At 40.7% G+C, this 21286-nt stretch overlaps 1 protein-coding gene across 2 annotated transcripts in view; it reads left to right on the plus strand.

The window, feature by feature from the left end:
- Nucleotides 1-757: 757 nt before the first annotated feature.
- LOC140490881 (synaptopodin-2-like) overlaps nucleotides 758-21286 on the plus strand; it is a 130173-nt gene continuing 109644 nt past the window's right edge. The window contains exon 1 of one of the 2 annotated variants that reach the window (XM_072589159.1): nucleotides 758-1163. In XM_072589159.1, the coding sequence (XP_072445260.1) occupies nucleotides 1059-1163 (105 nt within the window). In that variant the 5' untranslated portion in view covers nucleotides 758-1058. The remainder of the gene's footprint in view (nucleotides 1164-21286) is intronic. The other variant, XM_072589150.1, reaches the window with a different exon arrangement.

Raw genomic sequence — 21286 nt, forward strand, 5'->3', positions numbered from 1 at the left:
ACAAGAAAAGCATAAATTTTCACAGGTGCCACCCACCCTCAGGTACATGAAGCATATTCATTGAAAAGCCATAGAGAATTGAGAGGTATCCGGTTATTTGACTGAGAGGGCACCAGGTCTGGGCTGACATTCTTAACTAATGCAAAATATGCTTGCTTTCCAGCATGAATCATTCAATCGTAATCAGCAGCAGGCTAACTTGGCGAGGTTTTCTGCTCTTCAGCCTAAAGAGTCTGAAATTGATTGTAATGTCCCTGATGCTGCTAAGAACACACCAGAAACCTTCCACATTTTACCAGAACTAAACTCAAATTGCATTGTAGTGTTTACAGTGGGGATAGGGGCTTTGATTTGACTTTCATAAATGATCAAAACTCACCTAGATTTAACTCACCTGACATTCTATGTAAGTTATGAAGGGAAGAACTCCTCAAACAACAACAGTCCTAACCAATCTCTCTCAATATAGTTTTAGCAGCTGGACATGGTTTTCAAATTGCTGCAGATTACGAAAATAGTACCCAGCTCTCTTTTTTACCCCTCACTGTACAATCTTCATACATATATTTTAAATATCACGGAAGCTCCCTGCTATCTCTTTGCTATATAATTTTCTGGATACTTTTCCAAACAGTTTCAGTTGAACTGATTTTTTGTATTTTTAAGAGGTGGGAGGAGTTTATTTTTGAATGGGCAGGGCTGCCTGTCTTCTGTTTTGGAATAGCAAACTGTTTTCAGTTTGGAAATAGTAACTGCTTGCTTTTTTTTACCTTACATTTCCTCCTCTTGTTTATCTTGAGCTGGTCACTGATTTGTTGCAGTATGTCTCTTGTGTGCTCAGCTTTCTGGATAACTTTCTTTTGATGGGGCTGAGCTGCAGCCTCTGACGTACATTGTACTGTGGTGCTGTAAGTGGCTGGTAACTGTGCTGAGTGACTGCCTTTTCTCAGACAACTGAGCTGTATCTACAAACTAGAAAGCAGTTTCACTCTGACCTAAGCTCCATCTTAGAAGTTCACCAGTTCCAGAGAGAGGAAGATCTATACAAATTCACATCCATGGGCATTGGGGATTACATCTGTGTCACAATCAGTGGTGGAGCACCCTGGGGATTCAGACTGCAAGGTGGCAAGGAGCACAAGCAGCCATTACAGATTTCAAAGGTAAGCTGAATAATTTAAATGAGGGGTACAAAATGTTCACCAAAGGCAGAACATTCCAAAATAACCTCCTGAAATGTCTTGAACATAGTTGCAGAAATTAGATAACGACTTTGAGATTATCATCTGCATTTCTTAAACTCTTGTGGGCTTCACAGAATTACATGTTGTACTTTTGGAACTCTCTTACAAATGTTGAACTGTGACACTTTTCCAGCACATTCTATGATAATCTGATCTTCAATCCTGTACTGTACATGAAATAGCAAATTTCAAAATTCTACCGATAAGGCGACTGATCATAAAAGCCTGATAGTGACGATGGTAATCGTCTTATTTCACTTCAAAAAGAATTTTCCTACATTGAAACAATGAAAGTAGATTACTTCAGAAAATTAACTATAAAATGAAAATAGTATTATCAGCTAAAATCTTAAAATAACTTCCTGTTACATCTGTTTGTAGAACAGATTATCATCTGTGGGCTGTCCTTTTTTTTGCTGTAGGTGAATTAATGTGGAGTCTTAAATTGGGCAATTGCAAGGATCTGGTTTTGATTAAACCATACAGTTAAGAAGCATGGAAGGGATTATCAAACATTAAATGACCGCACACAATTCAATTTCAGAAAAAAATGTCAGCATTGAAGAGGGCTGATAAATATAGATTAATGAACATAAGTACTTAAGTTTTTGTTTCATAGTAAACTTTCAGTTCAAAAGTGACAGCAGAAAGCTGTGCAAAAACTTATCCTGCCCTAAAATCTAATGCACCACAGATGGTCAAAATAACGACTGTTCACAGCAGATTGGATTTAATACTTGAAAAATTATTTACTGATAAATAATATCTTACTGTTTTACCTTGCTAATCATTTTGTACTATCCTATATATGCACTGCCTGAATAGTTCCAGTGATGTAAACCTTATCGGTTGCTGCCAGTCTTAAAGTCCGTTACTTGGAAGATACAATCATAAGAATTAATGGCCCAGCATGATGATCTATGCTGTTAAATATGTTTTACTATTATTTTGTGTTGAATAAAATATAGTGAAATGCTTTGCACTTGCAATCTGTTAATAAAGAATTTGAAATTCTCATATTTCTAGTATTTAATTTGAATTAAGATTACAGTTCAAGAAGAAACAATCTTTTACTTTAATTTTGCAGCTTTTACATGTTATTTTAAATTTATCATTAACAGTATTATTTTTCAATGCCAGTGTGGTAAGATATCAGTGTCTACTTTTATAAAGAAATCTGGTTAAATAGACCAACCAGTAATGAAAAATGTTGGCAATGCTTACCAAACTAACTATCGAGAAAATGGGAAAGAACAACTGTTCACAAAGTCTGACACCTAGTGAATCTTTTGTATCGTTGCAACTTTCAAAATCCCACGTCTGGTCTCTATAATTGTTAAACAAGAACTTCATGCGGGCCCAGCAGATTTTACTATTCCTCAAAACAACTCTTATTGTAAAAGTTACAAAACTGAAAGAAAAATAGATGAAAGATGCAGGCTTCACATTCACCACCTTCATTAGAATGCATCTGATGCACTATTTGTATGTCTTTGTAACTAGGAGAAAGTGAGGACTGCAGATGCTGGAGATCAGAGCTGAAAAAAATGTGTTGCTGGAAAAGCGCAGCAGGTCAGGCAGCATCCAAGGAGCAGGAGAAGGGCTTATGCCCAAAACGTCGATTCTCCTGCTCCTTGGATGCTGCATAAGACCATAAGACATAGGAGTGGAAGTAAGGCTATTTAGCCCATCAAGTCCACTCCGCCATTTAATCATGGCTGATGGGCATTTCAACTCCACTTACCCGCATTCTCCCCGTAGCCCTTAATTCCTTGTAATATCAAGAATTTATCAATCTCTGCCTTGAAGACATTTAGTGTCCCGGCCTCCACTGCACTCCGCGGCAATGAATTCCACAGGCCCACCACTCTCTGGCTGAAGAAATGTCTCCATATTCCTGTTCTGAATTGACCCTCTCTAATTTTAAGTCTGTGCCCACAGGTCCTAGTCTCCCCACCTAATGGAAACAATTTCTTAGCGTCCACCTTTTCCAAGCCATGTATTATCTTGTAAGTTTCTATTAGATCTCCCCTTAACCTTCTAAATTCCAATGAGTACAATCCCAGGATCCTCAGCCGTTCCTCGTATGTTAGACCTACCATTCCAGGGAACATCCGTGTGAATCTCCGTTGGACACGCTCCAGTGCCAGTATGTCCCTCCTGAGGTGTGGGGCCCAAAACTGGACACAGTACTCCAAATGGGGCCTAACCAGAGCTTTATAAAGTCTCAGTAGCACATCACTGCTTTTATATTCCAACCCTCTTGAGATAAGAGACAACATTGCATTCGCTTTCTTAATCACAGATTCAACCTGCATGTTTACCTTTAGAGAATCCTCGACTAGCACTCCCAGATCCCTTTGTACCTTGGCTTTATGAATTTTCTCACCGTTTAGAAAGTAGTCCATGCTTGTAATCTTTTTTCCCAAAGTGCAAGACCTCGCATTTGCTCACATTGAACTTCATCAGCCATTTTCTGGACTACTCTCCTAAACTGTCTAGATCCTTCTGCAGCCTCCCTACCTCCTCAGTACCACCTGCCTGTCCACCTAACTTTGTATCATTGGCAAACTTCGCTAGAATGCCCCCAATCCCTTCATCCAGATCATTTATATATAATGTGAACAGCTGCGGCCCCAACACTGAACCCTGTGGGACACCGCTTGTCACTGGCTGCCATTCCAAAAAAGAACCTCTTATCCCAACTCTCTGCCTTCTGTCAGACAGCTAATCTCAATCCATGCCAGTAGCTCACCTTGAACACCACGGGCCCTCACCTTACTCAGCAGCCTCCCATGTGGCACCTTATCAAAGGCCACATCCACTGGGTTTCCCTGGTCTAACCTACCTGTCACCTCTTCAATGAATTCTAACAGGTTTGTCAGGCACGACCTCCCCTTACTAAATCCATGTTGACTTGTTCTAATCCGACCCTGCTCTTCCAAGAACTTAGAAACCTCATCCCTAACGATGGATTCTAGAATTTTACCAACAACCGAGGTTCGGCTAATTGGCCTATAATTTTCCATCTTTTGTCTTGATCCTTTCTTGAACAATAGGGTTACAACAGCGGTCTTCCAATCATCCGGGACTTTCCCTGATTCCAGTGACTTTTGAAAGATCTCAACCAATGCCTCCGCTATTTCATCAGAACTCTAGGATGTAGCCCATCGGGGCCAGGAGATTTGTCAATTTTAAGACCTTTTAGCTTTTCTAGCACTATCTCTTTTGTAATGGCAACCATACTCAACTCAGCCCCCTGACTCCTTTTAATTGTTGGGATATTACTCATGTCTTCCACTGTGAAGACTGACGCAAAGTACTTATTAAGTTCTCCAGCTATTTCCTTATTTCCCATCACTAGCCTTTCAGCATCAGTTTGAAATGGCCCAATGTCGACTTTTGCCTGTCCTTTGTTTCTTATGTATTGAAAGAAACTTTTACTATCATTTCTAATATTACTGGCTAGCCTACCTTCATATTTGATCCTCTCCTTTCTTATTACTCTCTTTGTTATCCTCTGTTTGTTTTTGTAGCCCTCCCAATATTCTAATTTCCCACTGCTCTTGGCCACTTTATAGGATCTCTCTTTTTCTTTGATACATTTCCTGACTTCCTTTGTCAGCCATGGCTGTCTAATCCCTCCCCAGATAATCTTTCTTTTCTTGGGGATGAACCTCTGTACTGTGTCCTCAATTATACCCACAAACTCCTGCCATTTTTGCTCTACTGTCTTCCCTGCTAGGCTCTGCTTCCAGTCTATTTTTGTCAGTTCCTCTCTCATGCCCTCATAATTACCTTTATTTAACTGTAACACCATTACATCCGATTTTGCCTTCTCTCTTTCAAACTGCAGACTGAACTCTACCATATTATGATCGCTGCTTCCTAAGTGTTCCCTTACTTTAAGATCTTTTATAAAGTCTGATTCATTACATAGGACTAGGTCCAAAATAGCTTGCTCCCTTGTGGGCTCCATGACAAGCTGTTCCAAAAAATATTACTGTAAGCATTCCAAGAATTGCCTTTCTTTGGATCCACTGGCAACATTATTTACCCAGTCCACCTGCATATTGAAGCCCCCCCATGATCACCGTGTCCTTGCCTTTCTGACATGCCTTTTCTATTTCCTGGTACATGTTGCGCCTCTGGTCCTGACCTCTGTTAGGAGGTCTGTACATAACTCCCATTATGGTTTTTTGTCTTTGTGGTTCCTCAATTCCACCCACACAGACTGCACATCATCCAACCCTATGTTATTCAGTGCCATAGATTTAATTTTGTTCTTAACTCACAAGGCCACCCCACCCCCTCTGCCCACCTCCCTGTCTTTTCGATAAGTTGTCAATCCTTGGATGTTCACTTGCAAGTCCTGAACCCCCTGCAACCATGTCTCTGTGATGCCTACTATATCATAATCATTCACGATGATCTGTGCTTTTAGTTCATCTACTTTGTTACGAATGCTACGAGCATTCAGGTAAAGTGCCTTAATGCTAACATTCTTATCATTAGAGATATTGGAAGACATAAGATGTCCTAAATTATCCTTCCTTTTTGTTGCATTCCTAATCTGCCTCAAGGTTAAATCCACCCACATACATGCTATCCTCCTGCTTATCTTTCCATTTAACTCCATACTCCCTGTCGCTTTCACTTTCCCTTCCCCCTCCCCCCCAACTCAGAAGTTTAAAGTCCTACTGACCACCCTATTTATCCTCTTCGCTAGAATGTTGGTACCAGATCAGTTCAGGTGGAGACTGTCCCAACAGTACAGATCCCCCCTGTTCCAAAACTGATGCCAATGCCCCATGAAATGGAATCCCTCTTTCCCACACCAATCCCTTAGCCACGTGTTTACTTCCCTAATTTTCTTATCCTTATGCCAATTGACACGTGGCTCGGGCAGTAATCCGGAGATTATGACCCTTGAGGACCTGTACTTCAATTTCCTTCCTAGTGCTTGATAATCCCCAAACAGGTCCTCCACCCTAGCTCTGCCTATGTTGTTAGTCCCAACATGTACCACAACAACTGGATCCTCCCCCTCCCGCTCCAATATCCTTTCAAGCCGATCGAAGATGTCCCGCACCCTGGCAGCGGGCAGGCAACACACCATGCGGGACCCCTGATCCGGCTTACAAAGGATACTATCTGTCCCTCTAATTATAGAATCCCCTATAACAACTACTTGTCTTTTTGCTCCCCCCTTTTGAATGGCCTTCTGCACCATGGTGCCGTGGTCAGCTGGATCATCCTGACCTGCTTTTCTTTGTAACTGCACAGTACACAGACATAAGTCACATTAAACACACTATTGTCTCTTTTCAAGTTTCGTTATGATGAAAATGACAGATAATGCTTCATAAATCGCCAAATCAGAAAATTTTACCAAATACTCTCTCATCAAAACCTTGACTTACAAGTTTTGTGTTGAGATGATAAACAAATGAGTGAGCTATAAATATGTACGTAGGATATTTTATAAGTATTTGCTGACTTAAAAATATTTTATACCATTTACAAAAAATTTGAATTTGGATATAGTTACCAATTTAAGATTAGGTACAGAGCACTAAATTTACACTAATATAAAGAAATTTAAGTAAATGATGAAGTTGTAACTGATGACATGACTCGTTAGGAAAGAAAACATCAGACCAGAAGGAGCAAATTGAGAGGTACTATACAGCAGAGCTGTACTTAATAACCGGCAATGAGTAAAAGGTGTATTATAGTACATCAGGAATGAAACAGCCTTGACAGTCACAGCCTAGAGATACTCTAGATCAATATCTCAAAACACAGGTAGCTGAAATGGCTTACAGCACAAGATAAAGCATGTTGGCAGCGAGGGGAAAAACCTTCCGGTGCAAAATCCTATAGTTAAAAACATAGTCCATTGGATACAACTGAAAAGAGAAGACTCCAAAGGCAGGGCAAGATATCAGAGAACTTAGAGTAAGCAGCCTCAGTTAGACCCGCAACAGCAGTTACATCTCTCAAAGGAGCTGCCAGCTGTCCCTCAATTGGATTCCCTGTCTCTGTGTCCCACCTGTCAACTTTAATTGGCTACCATTTGATTACAACATAGGGTGCACGTTCAATATAAGTAGGGTTAGTGGAAATTTGTCACATTAACACAGTACTTACAAGACTAACAAAAAACAGAAATTACTAGAAAAACTCTTTTTAAAAATTAGATTCCCTACAGTGTGGAAACAGGCCCTTCGGCCCAAGACGTCCACACCGACCCTCCGAAAAGCAACCTACCCAGACCCATTCCCCTACATTTACCCGACTAATGCACCTAACACTACAGGCAATTTAACATGGCCAATTCACCTAACCTGCACATCTTTGGACTGTGGGAGGAAACCGGAGCACCCAGAGGAAACCCATGCAGACACAGGGAGAATGTGCAAACTCCGCACAGACAGTTGCCAGAGGTGGGAATTGAACCCGGGTCCCTGGTGCCATGAGGCAACAGTGCTAAACACTGAGCCACCGTGCAGTCTGGCAGCATCTGTGGAGAGAAATTAGATTAACATTTCAGGTCCTTCTTCAAAACTTACAAGACTAACTTGTTATGTGCCTCCTACACAGAGATATTCTGCATCAAACCCGCATATTTATCTCCCTCCCTGGCTGGCCGTCCTTTTAGGCGAAACTCAACTATGTATGTACCCAGTGTTTCCTTTAACCAGAAGCATAGATTTGAGTCTCTTTGTGACAACCGTGGGCATTGCTGTGTTTATTTTGCATGATGTCAGATATTTGGAGTAACTGGATTCAAAATACCTTCTATAACAGAGACTTTGGGCTATTAAATTGCTTTGTGCATGTATTAGTTAATACATGTAATAGATTCTATCAAAAAAAATTGGGCAAAGTTTTATCACCTTCCAGGAGGCAGAAAAGAAGTAGAGTGGTCAGTAAAATTGTGACAAATCACATGGATTAGTACCCCCATCCCAACATCAGGAAAAGGGCGAGGGCTAGTTTTCAGCATGCTGCCTGCCAAAGGAGATGAACAGCCTGCTTCACATGCAAATATCTTAATAAGGGCTATTTTATCAAACCATCAGCATTTTGTTAATGGTGGGTGAATCAAATTGCTGTTTCCATGTGAAGAGGCTGTTGGCTAAATGTAGTCAGCCTTGATGTGGCAGACTGAGGGAAAAGGATTTTGTTTTAGATTCAGAACAGACCACAAGTACAAAAGGTAAATATCTGCTGCCCCACTGATACCCAGTCAGGCAAATTCCACTTTCAGAGATGTGTACCGAGTCTCCTGAGCTGCCAACCTTTACAGTTGGCCATAGGGACAGCATGGTGGTTCAGCGGTTAGCACAGCTGCCTCAGCGCCTGCAGATAGCCTGCTAGTTGACTATGGTGTGCCAATGACAATCATTTCCTGGTGATGTCATGTTGTGCATCCTGTCTACCGACCTGGTGAAATTCATTTTTGTCTTATGTCCTTGTATTTTCTACACAGTTTAAATTGGCTCATTGAGAAATCAATGAAACCAAAAAAATCCTTGGTAGCTTGAATAGTTTATAGATATGTGGATTAATAGGCTGTGACACTGACTGTTCTGATCTCTCTCAATAATAAACCATAAGACAAACCTAGATAAAGATCCAGATACCAATAGCTCACCTTATAAGGTGTGTGTTAGACTCTCAGTCTGTCTATTTGCTTATGTTGAAGGAACAGTAGTAACAGAAAAGACATTCCAGGGTATAAATCACAGCTTCATGTCTGCCAAGATATCTGAACTCTGGGTGAACTTACATCACATGATCTATCCACCGCATGCTTCATGAAGATCTACCAAAAGACAGACTGGGTGCCAAACATCTTGGCACTTTCCAATCTGTAAGAATGGGATGATATTTATCTGCAGCAGTGGCTGATGATTGCTGCTCAGGGACCAGTCAGTCAGTTTATATTGTATGGAAATATTTCTTCTGCATTGATTTCAATAGAAAAGGAAATAGGTATAGTGTTACATGAGCCACAAATTCTCTCTGAGACCATTTTGCTCTACTGTTGAAGACAATGTCACCTCTATGTTCAAGGAAGATGTATTATAGACACCTTGAGGGATAGACCACTTTTTTATTGTTCTGCATATTTCCTTGTCTTGCTATTCATATCAACTTCCACAACTTTGTCAAGCCTTAAGTATAAAGCCAGATCTTTTAAATCTGTTCTGGCATAAATTCCCATTTTCTGGATGGGATAGGTAAGGCGGTGAACATCTCTTGGTCTCTATTGAAGGCATGTACAACATTGTGACAATCCCAACAATGTCCATGGGGTATCACCATTTAATCCCCCTGTGGAGCTCAATGACTATGAATTCCCTGGGTAACAGGTAATGATCTACCCAGTTAGAGCTCATCATTTGAACCCTTTATACGTTCATGCCTAGGCTTTGTTGGAGAGGAAGCATCAGCTATTCACCAGTGCTGTCAATGCCTTTAGAGAGAGGTGGGCACTGTAGCAGATAGTGCTTTATTTTCCCATCCATCTCCATTTTGATTTATCCTCTTCCTGCTTTCCTACCCCTCCCTCACTGAAAATGGACTTTGCATGAATATCTAATTGGCTGCATGGGTATTTTGTTGGGTGACAGCTGATAGATAAATAAAGGAAAAACGTCAAGGTGATTTGGTTATGGGAAAGCCATTCAGGAAAAAAAAAGGCAGACCCAGAGATGGATCTGCAGAACTGACTGCTCCAAACTGGGACACTCCTATTGACACCACAAGTAATGGCCCTGTTTTAGTATTGAACAATAGACAATATTCCTTTCCAGATTAGATGGTGCTGGAAAAGCACAGCAGGTCAGGCAGCATCCAAGGAGCAGGCACATTCATCCTGATGAATGGCTTTTGCCCATGTCGATTTTCGAAAATGTCGATTTTCCTGCTCCTTGGATGCTGCCTGACCTGCTGTGCTTTTCCAGCACCACTCTAATACTGACTCTAATCTCCAGCATTTGCAGTACCCACCTCAGCCTAATATTCATTTCCAGTCAGGCTTTCTGAGTTATTACATTGATGAGAGTCAAAAAAAGTTTTGGGTAGCCTTGCTTTCAACAAACCCAGTAAGATCACAATGGGGGTATGGTGAAAATGGGAAACTGGAAACCTTATGGTGTATATATAGAGGATTGGCCACAGTATACTGAAATGATGAAATACTTTGACAGTCAAAAAAGACTGGAGATCACCAACCAAAAATTATTCTCTTGACCACTTGTGGACCCCTGACTTTCAGCATTATAAACAGTTTAATGTATCCAGCAGCCCCAGAGTCAAAAGCCTTTGAGAAACTGATAGATATGGTGACAGACCACTATAACTTCACTGGTTATATTGCAGCATTACAGGTTTAACGCAGCAAATAGACTTGCACTGAATTCTTGAAAAAGCTGCAGAAATTGGCGGAACTCTGATTATTGGTCAACACTTCAGAAATGTTGAGGGATCACTTATTTTGTGGAATTAATATTGACACCCAAAGGAAGCTACTGGCTGACTCAGATCTGGACCTCAAGAAAGCCATAGAATTAGAATTGAAATCCCTTCAGTGTGGAAACAAGCCCTTCGGCCAAACCAGTCCACACCAACCCCCGAAGACTGTCCCAACCAAACCCATTACTCTACATTTACCCTTGACAAAGCACCTCACCTACACATCCCTGAACATTATGGGCAATTTAGCATGGCCAATTCACCTAACCTGCACATCTTTGGATTGTGGGAAGAAACCCACGCAGATAAGGGGAGAATGTGCAAAGTCCACACAGACAATCTCTCGAGGCTGGAATCGACCCAGGGTCCCTGGGGCTGTGAGGCAACAGTACTGACCGCTAAGCCACTGTGCCGCCCCTCATTTCATGTAAAAACATAGAAAAAGGAGTTCAGGAGCTTCAGCAGTCTATAGATGATACAACCCTCAACTTTGAGTGACTCCTATATCACAGAGCTATATCCCCAATGGATGATTTCAGTGGCTCCTGTTTGTTGCCAGGGAAGGGCGATTGGAGTCAGAGACTGAGGGGCTCTGGAGTTGGTTGGGAAGTTTCTCCACAATACAGTGAGAAGCAAGAATTTCCATGCTGCTGTTGTGATCATGGAGTTCACACCAGACAAGGCTGCCAAAACACATATTGCCTAGGCCGAAGGGCGAAGTCACCTCAGGGTAGGACTTACGAATAAAGCAGTTGAGGGTGAGAAGTTTATACAGTTAAATTGCATCACTGTTCCCAAAGTGGTCCCAAATAAGATAAAACTCCAGGCAAATGGCAACCTCCTGGATTTGGAGGTAGTTGCAGGTACTGCTTTATTTATTGTTGGAACAAACTTTCAGGAAACTCCAATGCAGCATTTTGCCTTTCGGCCTGCAAGACACCAAAGCTAGATTGGCAATATGCTCTGGGGAGCCCTTATTTATTATTGGGATCACTACGTTCCGCAGGTGCAACTGACAGACCAACTCCCCTCGATGGTGGTGCAAAGGCCAGGACCCAATCTTTTGGGAAGGGTCTGGCGACAGAAAATCTGCATGGATTGGTAACAGATCTTTAAAATGGGCACTGGTGATCTATATTAAGTCATTGGGAAGTGTAACAATATGTTCCAAGAGGGCCTCAGGAAGATAAAAGCCACTAAGGCAAAGATCTATGTTGACTCAGAGGCCTGACCTAAACACTTCAAGTCACGGTTGGTCCCTTGTACCCTATGTGAGAAAGTAGAGGCTGAACTGGAATGTCTAGAGGAGCTTGGCATCACACACCCAGTGCAATTTGCCAAATTGGCCACAGGAGTAGTCCCAGTTGTATAATCTGACAACTCAGTCCATTTCTGTGGGATTGTGGTTGACAGTTAATATAGTTTCCTATTTAGATATATACCTTATGCCATGCAGAGAAGACTCGTATTTTAAAAATTGGCTGAGTGTCACGTTACAAATTGAACATGAGCTATTCCTACCTCAGTTTAGAAATTAAGAGATCATCCAGGAAGACATCACTATCAACACTCAAAGGACTGTATGAGTACACTTGCTTATCCTTTGAGGTATCTTTGGCTTGTACCATCTTTCAGGGGGTAACGGAGAAGGTAGCATCCTCCAAGGTATGCCCAGTGTAGCAGTCATTTGGATGATGTTTTAACAGTTTTTGGGAGGTGTTATGTTGTTTTTCTGAGGCTGGCAATGAGCTGAAAAGGGAAAAATGGACATTCCAGTTAAAATAGATAATGTACCTTGGTTAGGTTTCACAACATCGTAGAGAAGTCATAAAAATAGACACTGACTCCAAGGAACAGAACTTAATTGACAGTTTTCTAAGGTATCAAAATTACTAGGGGAGATATTACCCACATAAGGAAACTCAGTAACAGTCTCAACAGCTCCCAGGAGTTATCCTTAAAAACAACTGAGACTGATATGGTACATGGTCAAAACTGAGAAGATCACTAAAATAAATCAACAATCTCTGGCAGGAGCTCTCCACAGAAGGTTCATCAGACACCGCACTGCGGATGAGGTGCCTGCAGTGACTCTTCAATAGTCTTCATGGAAAAGAAGTTCACCAACCTATTATACACCCCCTGACCAGACCTGGAAAGCAACAGGAATGGGACCATGGGAAACATGATGTTCAAGGCCCTTTTTTGTGTCAGGAACAAGGGGAATCCCTTGGGCTTCATCAGGAAGAAATGTAATAATCCCTATAATGTCCATGGAGAATTCCCAATTAATCTCCCTGTGGAACCCATTGAGTATGAATTCCCTTTTTAACAGGCAATGGCCTGCTCATCTGGAACTCATCGCCAGTACCCTTTATAAAGCAGATTCAGGAATGGGTCTTCAGAACTGTCTGCCCCAAGGTGGGACTAGTCTATGTATGCCATGAGTAGTGGCTCTACATTGGTGTTCAACAATAAATGATACTCCTTTCCGGTTATTACAAGCATTTAAAGATTAATTGAAATTTTGGACATGATACTTCAGGTAATGGTCCAAGTTTCAGATTAAAAGGAGATTCATGAATGAAATAGCCATTGCAGAGAACAATTTGAACCTATTAAATAATTATTAATTATATCATATCTTAAGATGGTACAAAGCATTTCACATCCAATGAATGGCTATTATCTGGTGCAGCAGACCACTTCCTCTAAGATTTACATCTTACACATAGCAGTGTTATGGTCTCCATCTAGCCACCTAGGAATATGTAGCAATGAGGAAGGACAATGATAGGCATTGTGGAGAAAAGGACATGACTGGAAGGGAACTTTGATGCTACATTAGGAGAGTATCAGAAAGAAATTTAAAGACCTTTATCCAGCTTGCTTCAAGAAAATAAGACAAGTTAGACCTTCATGGTTTCATGTGCTAAACGCTGTCAGTATAACAATGAGAAAGTTGTAATCAATTTAAAGAGACAAGGGGAGGTTTAGCATTTTAGGTGTTCACAGGTGGCCCACTAAGTTAAACATCTTCTTAAGGCACGGAATTAGAAGAATCCCATGTCCTGCTTGGAAAGACAATTACATTTCCGAGCCTTGTATATAGAATCAATGCAGTGAAATAAGGACAAGCTACATTTGTGCAAAATACATTTAGGACAAATGTTTATAACACAGGATGGTACTGCAGATGGCTACAACATAGGTAGATAATTGTGCAAAACATACAGAGAAATCCAGTATGAAGGAAGCCAAGCCTCCAGTTAAGTTGTAATACACAGATTATGAGGTAATATTTATGCTTTTGTGCATATCTGGTAATGTGAATTAACACTTATATACAATGGTAAAACTGCCTCTAAAGACTGTATCTTTTATTTTTGTGTATTTTAGATTGTGGTCTGAAATGGGGAGAAATGACTGTTTTAAAACCAAAGATTATGGAAGGAGTCGCTTAATTTTTAAAAGCAAATTACTGAAATTAATTATAAGCAGTGTTCACTCTGCTGCTTTGTTCAAGCAGAGAGAGAGAGATTGGCAGCAGATGGGCTGATACCAGTAGATGTGTGCAAAGTGAGATTTGGCTTGCGACAAGTAGCTGATTGGTTTATGGAGATGTGACCAGTTGTCATTGACAAAAGCCAGTAACATGCCAACAACAATGTGATTGGTTCCTATACCACTGAACAGCTTCTGGATGTGAATGATTTTAGTAGAAGCCTTCAGACCGCTAAAGGTGGAGGGGAGGTGTCTCTGCAGTAGAAAATCCCTGATGCCTAAAGAAAACCAATTTATTTTCCCTCACTAGTTGCTGTAAGCTGCAGCATTGAATGAATAAGTCAGAGACTTCATAATTTGTGAACCACTCGCCCTATGGAAAAAAAGGTGAAAAATTACCTGGAGAAGAGCGATTGAAGAACAGCACTAATATGTATGAATTTCAGAGATTTGGATTACTATTGACAACTTCTATCTTGAGGAATCTTTTCAAACCTTTTTCATGTCTAGAGATTAAATGTTATAATTATATACATGGAAAATCCATATCATCTCTGTGATATGTACGGAATTAAATCATACACATTATGTGTTAATTTTCTACCTAGCAGACCTTTGAGTCAGTGACAACTTCATATTATCTGGCCCTCAGTGCTAATATACATCAATTGATTTCCTTATGAGTTTTATGCTCATGTTATTCCCTCTCTCTCATTCTGAGTGCAGGCCGGTTTGAGGCTAATTATGCCTGTATATAGCATAGTTAGCTCCCTTTGCAACTCTGCATACATTGCCAATATTTGCAAGGTAGTCACATTCAGCGACTTTCATAAAATATAAAATACAGTTGAATAAAGTCCTAATTTAATTTGATATCAAGGATAAGATTGAGTTCATGTAAACAATATCGTGTCCAAACATGCATGAAGTAGCACATCTCATCATTAAAATGAACCTTCTTGAGGCCCATTCGGTTGAGCATGATACGTGTACTTGAAGCACTTCAGGATGTGCATCCAGTTGAAGAAGTGACAGTTCCCTCATGAAGAAAATAACTACCTGCCCTGAAGCTAGATCATCTGCACATTCTATATACTTACTTTCCATTATAACGTACTTCCCTATGAAAAGTCAATGTGCTGTCCACCAATCTGTGAAACAAATACGTTTCCAACAATCAAGGCAATTCCTTTCCTGACCAGAAACCATATGTGGTCCTGCTTTATCTCAGGTGTTCTGGAAGAAGACGAAGAAGAAGATCAGTAACAATGCAACACATTAACTAGCAACACTTTGTGACATGCATCTTTGGACAATATACTTGAAAAATGGTACCACTGCATGGCAACTACCTTAATGCTTGTTTTTCTTACTTTGCTAGCTGTCCCCAGACTTACATAGAATATACAGTATCATATAGATAGTGCTCCTTTTGACAATCAGGTCTCAGTGCAATTCTCTAAAGTGTGCCCCAAAGCTTCAAACAAAGCAACCTCATCAAATCCGCCTCATGCAAAGTTAAATCAATCTCAATTTTTGTCAACCAGAAATATTGGATGGTGCAGTTCTTAGTGCCCCAACAATAGGTTCTGTATTTATTCCCTGCTATTTTTCTTTTATAGCAGCCTTTTCTTTGTTCTATACAATCTTCTTTAAAATTTTAGTTTGCCTTCATAAATTGCCTTTGTAAAACATTAGTAACAATTTTGTTCAGCAATACAGCCTCTATTTTTATCCTCATATAAACATTACTTAAAACAAATAAATCATTATATACCTTTTTGTTTTAACATACAATAGCCACCTTACACCCTGGTCCCTGCCACAAGTTTTCATTTGTAGCCTCAATGTATTTGGACAGTCTATCTTCAGTCTTCAACAGTCATGAAACCTGTGTGAAGCTAGTGTTCCATCAGAAAATCACGGGCATAATGATTAGGAACCATGAAAACCATCCACAGGGTTTGTCACAAAAGGTAAACTCATCATCATCCTGCTCTCATTAAACAGAAACAACTGATGGCGAGTTTATCAGGATTCTGAGCCCGTTCAGGTTGACAGTATGCCTACTCATAAAACCCACCAGGAGATAGTCTTCAAATTGGCAGCTTCCGTCCCTGCTGTACTACGCAGGACTCTTGATACCACAACAAACCGAACTGGGGGGTCATGTTTGTTTGACATTAAACAAGATGCCTGTCTTTATCTCATGTGAATATAAAAGATGCCAATGCATAATTTTGGAGCTAAACAGGGGAAGAGATCTCTCGTTGGTACCTGGCCAATATCGGTCACTCTGTTAATATCACTAAAACAGCTTATCTAATCATTATTTTACAGCTGCTATTAGCACCTATTATGCAATAATCAGGAAAACTTCCTACACTATAATAGTGGTGACGATCCAAAATATTTCAGCGACTAAAAAATACTTTGAGATGACTTGGGGCTTGAAAGGTGCTATATAAATATTAAACGTACAAACATAATAGAAAATAACTCACTCTAATATTTGTAAAAGTCTTATTTGAAAACATGCTTTTGAGAATTGATTGACTAAATAACTTTTAAAGCATAGCATTTCACAGAAAATAATCTAGATACAACAAAGAATACTAGGTGTTCCTTAGATCTAGTTCTATCGTGTACAATCCAGTCTGCAAAAAAATGGCAGTTTGGTTTCAACTTTATCTCCTCTGGGTGAAAGGACTATTAAGATATGGTATCAACATTTGAAGTAAAGAGGAAGAATTTGGTGGTGATATTTTCAGTTCACTGGAAGAAAACCTGTACATTAACTAATGATAGCACCTAACCAGTGCACTTTGCTTTAACAATTTCTATCTTTTTATCTGATTGTCTTTATTTCTTCTCACCTCTTTCCTCCATGTTGGGTAAAATAAGTTCAAATGACAATTACACTAAGAACAAATGAATTAAACAATTCTAGAATACTGTAGCCACATGTTCAAAATGCAGAATCTGATATGTACAGTGTGCAAAGAAAATATTGAAATTATCTGACATAGTATGCACTGTTTAAACTTCCACTGAAACATTCTGCTTTCTATTTAAATAGCAGATAGGCAACCTTTAATGCAAATAGTGATACTTATTTATAATTAGTAACACAATCCTCTTTGGCACTTGGATTCTTTCTATAGTGAACATCTACAGACATGAATATAAGAACAAGTTTATTTCAACAGCAGGGATTAATTCCCAAATATGGAAGTTGCTTATAACTGTGTGCTTCTCCAAAATACTGGCTGCACACTGGGAATTATTATCTTGTGACTCACAAAACCTTGGTACAAGTCCTCAGTGCCAGTGTAAAATAATATTTTTCATAGAATCTTTCAGTCTTGTAATCCCAAAGATCAACAATTAGAAAGCTTTAACCTAATGCAAGCAAACAAATAGCCTCCTTAATTCTCTATGTAAGCTGAGTTTAACATAAAACATCATAGACCTGCAATTGCTCTATGCGTGTCCTAACTTAGTTATCTCTACAAACTAGGAGAACATAATAAGCATCTGACAGTGAATTTACCAAAACAGGAATTATTTTCCTTTTAAAGTTTCTTTACAATCATGCCCTTCATATGATCGGTGTGATCGAAGTGATGCAATTGAATAGATCATTAAAACACCAGTGAAGAAAAAAGCTGAAACTTTGAGACTAATTCTTGCTTTCAAAAAAATGAATAACAGTAGCACATTGACATTCAACATTTTATTTTACTCCATTAAAATAAAATGAAAGAAAATTTTGAGCCGCACAATCAATTGTTAACAATTACATTCACACAAGTTCAGCTGCACACTGGGGCTGAAACATTCAGCTCCATGACACCATCGATGCCCATTTTGATTCCAAATTGACATCTACAGCATGACATGCATATCTGGTCCATGTGATGCCAATTTGGTAATGGTATTAGTGCAAGCACAAGGAGAATGTGATAGGAGTATGTTGAGTAAGCAGATGATGACATCAGGTTGTAATCTAATTTGATGCCAGCAATGCTATTTTGGAGTTTAACACTCCAGCTCACACGGTTTCTCAACCTTGCACAGTTGAACATGCATTCAACAGTGGGAAAGATCTCCCGCGAGCTTTATTTAAAGGTATCATCAACCACTTTCAGGTCAGCTGCTGATTGACTTCCTACTTGTGGTTCTTGGCTTTGCAGAAGAGTTTGACAGTTTGTGAAATTATTTAGTTTGCAGGTTGTGAAGTGGCAAGTGCTGAAGAATCTTAACAAAATTTTAACAAAACCGAACTATTGTTTGTTTTACAATAGAATAAGAGGGCACGCACATCCATAAGGTACAAATATCCAATTAAATATCAATCAGTATTCAAAATTGACAATCTGGATCTCCCGTCATTAAGATTTCTGGAATGGGGGCAAATGTAAACCTTTTGACTCAGTGGTGAAACTGTTAACATTGTGGCAGTGGTCTGATCATCCATACATACTACCCTGCATATTAACTCAATAGTGGCTGTATTCTGGTTTTACTCTCACTTAAGATGTCTGCAGTGGACTTTATGGCCACTCGTTTCAGTGAATGCTCTCCCAAAGCCAAAGGTTCATCTTGTTAAAGTATTAACATAGAATCCCTACAGTATGAAAGCAGGCCATTTGGCCTATTGAGTCCACAATGACCCTCCAAAGAGCATCGCACCCAACCCGCTATCCTATAACTGTACATTTACTATGGCTAAACTGCCTAACCTACACATTCCTGGACACTAGCATGGCTAATCTATGTAAACCTGCACAACTTGGGACTCTGGGAGGAGACCAGAGCACCCAGAAGAAACTCTCACAAGCGGGGAGAACATGCAAAGTTCACACAGACAATCACCAAAGGCTGGAATTGAACCCATTCCCTGCAAGGCATCTGTATCAACCACTGAGCCACTGTGCTGCCCTAATCAACACTAACATATTGTCTAATGGCATTGCATAAAAATATGTATTGTTGTGGGGGAGGGAGTATCAGTTAGCATACAGAACAGATTAACATTAACAACACAGGATTCTATTTCCATTTCCAATGGAGGTAGAATCAAAAACTCTGCCTTGCCTAACTCGGTGCCTGACAGCGATGTGCACTAGAAATAAACCCTGCTATTCCTGGAATTACCACAAATATGACAAGATTTAATCAAACTATCCAAAGCCCCAGTTTACCTGACTGACAACGCCAGATTTAAATTATAAAAATCTGATGAGTTTTTAACCTAATAAGAAAACAGCTTTTTATCACAAACAGATGGCTTTAACTGAGTGCCGAAAAGAAACACAAATGATTAATTCATAACTTTCTAGGACTTAACATCCACCTCGTTTTACAAAACAAAACGATACAAACACAAAAAAAAACACAAGACACATATTATGGGTGGGGAAGGGACAAAAAAAAAGTCTGAAATAGTTTCATTTCAAGATGGCGGCAGAGCAGCAGGGCTGCAGTGCACTCTTGAGCTTGGAACTCATCTCCAACCCAATGTGCTTTCTTTCCTTTTTTTTTTTAAAAACACTTTTACTCCTGCTCTTTTTCTTTTGTTTTGCTCTTTTTCAAAGCCTTGTGCAGCGGGCTAATTGGCGGAATTGTCACAGCAACAAGAGCAAGCCATGTGCAGAAGGGTGGCAGCCTCCCAGTGGTCAGAAGCATGGCAGCAGACATGGCTCTTCAGGCAATTGGAGATGGTGGCAGTGGCAGCAAGGATGTCCTCCTAAGCATTTATGACTGGTGGCTGTGGCAGCGGGGGCAAAACACCTGACAATTGGAGGTGGCGGCAGTAGCCGCAGCAGACAACATCTTGGGGGAGGGTGGCTGGAGTGGGAGTCTTGGCAAGGTGACAGTATAGCCTGAAAAGCAGACCTGGTTGCAGTTGCTGTAGGAGCTGGGACTCATGATTGTTGGAGAGGCGGTTGTGGCCGCAGAGTTGGGGACTCCTGATTGGTTTGGGGGGGAGGGACGCGGTGAGGGTGAGTGTGTGTGTTCAGTACAGGGCCCAGCATCGGTGTGGTGGGCCAGCAGCAAAGAGATGGCGTATAAAGAGTGGTGACCCTTACATAGGTGGATCCGAGGCAGGCAGTAGCAAGCGTGGTAGTGGATGTGGTGGAGGTATCGTTGGTGAGTCGCGTGAGGGCTCATGTTGGAGGAATGAAAGTGGTCTCTCTTTCAGTTATATAATTTTACTCTTTATTCTTAAACTAATCAAAGTGGCACCTGATGAAGGGTTTATGCCTGAAACATTGATTTTCCTGCTCCTCGGATGCTGCCTTACCTGCTGTGCTTTGCCAGCACCACACTCTCGACCCTGATAAAGGATGTACTGGCACTGAAGGGGGTGCAGAGGTGGTTCACTAGATTCATTCTGGAGGAGCTGAGAGGGTTGGCTTGTAAGGAGAGATTGAACAGACTGGGACTATACTCATTGGAAGTGAGAAGAATGGGGGGGGGGGGGGGGGTGTTGTTGGAGGGATCTTATTTAAACATATACAATTATTAAGGAAATAGATAAGATAGAAGCAAGAAGGATATTTCCACTGGTGTGTGAAACGAGAATGAAGGGACACAGCCTCAACATAAGGGGCAGTAGATTTAGGATGGAGCTGACGAGGAACTTCTTCACCCAAAGGGCTCTGAATCTGTGGAATTACCTGCCCACAGAAACAGTTCAGGCTATCTCATTGAATGTTTTTAAGGCAAAGATAGATAGATTGTTGAACGGTAAAGGAAACAAGAGTTATGTTGAGTGGGCGGGTACATGGACCTGAGTCCATGAAAAGATCAGCCATGATCTTATTGAATGGTGGGGTAGACCTGACAGGCCACTCCTGCTCCTAGGAGAGAGAGGAGACAGACAGACAGACAGAGACAGACAGAGAGAGAGACAGACAGACAGAGAGAGACAGAGAGAGAGAGAGAGAGAGAGAGACAGGGAAAGGGGGGGGAGAGAGAGAGGGGGGGAAGAGGGGGGGGGGGGAAGAGGAGAGGGGGGGAAGAGGAGAGGGGGGGGAAGA

The sequence above is a fragment of the Chiloscyllium punctatum genome, chromosome 1 (assembly GCF_047496795.1).
Source record: "Chiloscyllium punctatum isolate Juve2018m chromosome 1, sChiPun1.3, whole genome shotgun sequence".
NCBI classification, from domain to species: Eukaryota; Metazoa; Chordata; class Chondrichthyes; order Orectolobiformes; family Hemiscylliidae; genus Chiloscyllium; species Chiloscyllium punctatum.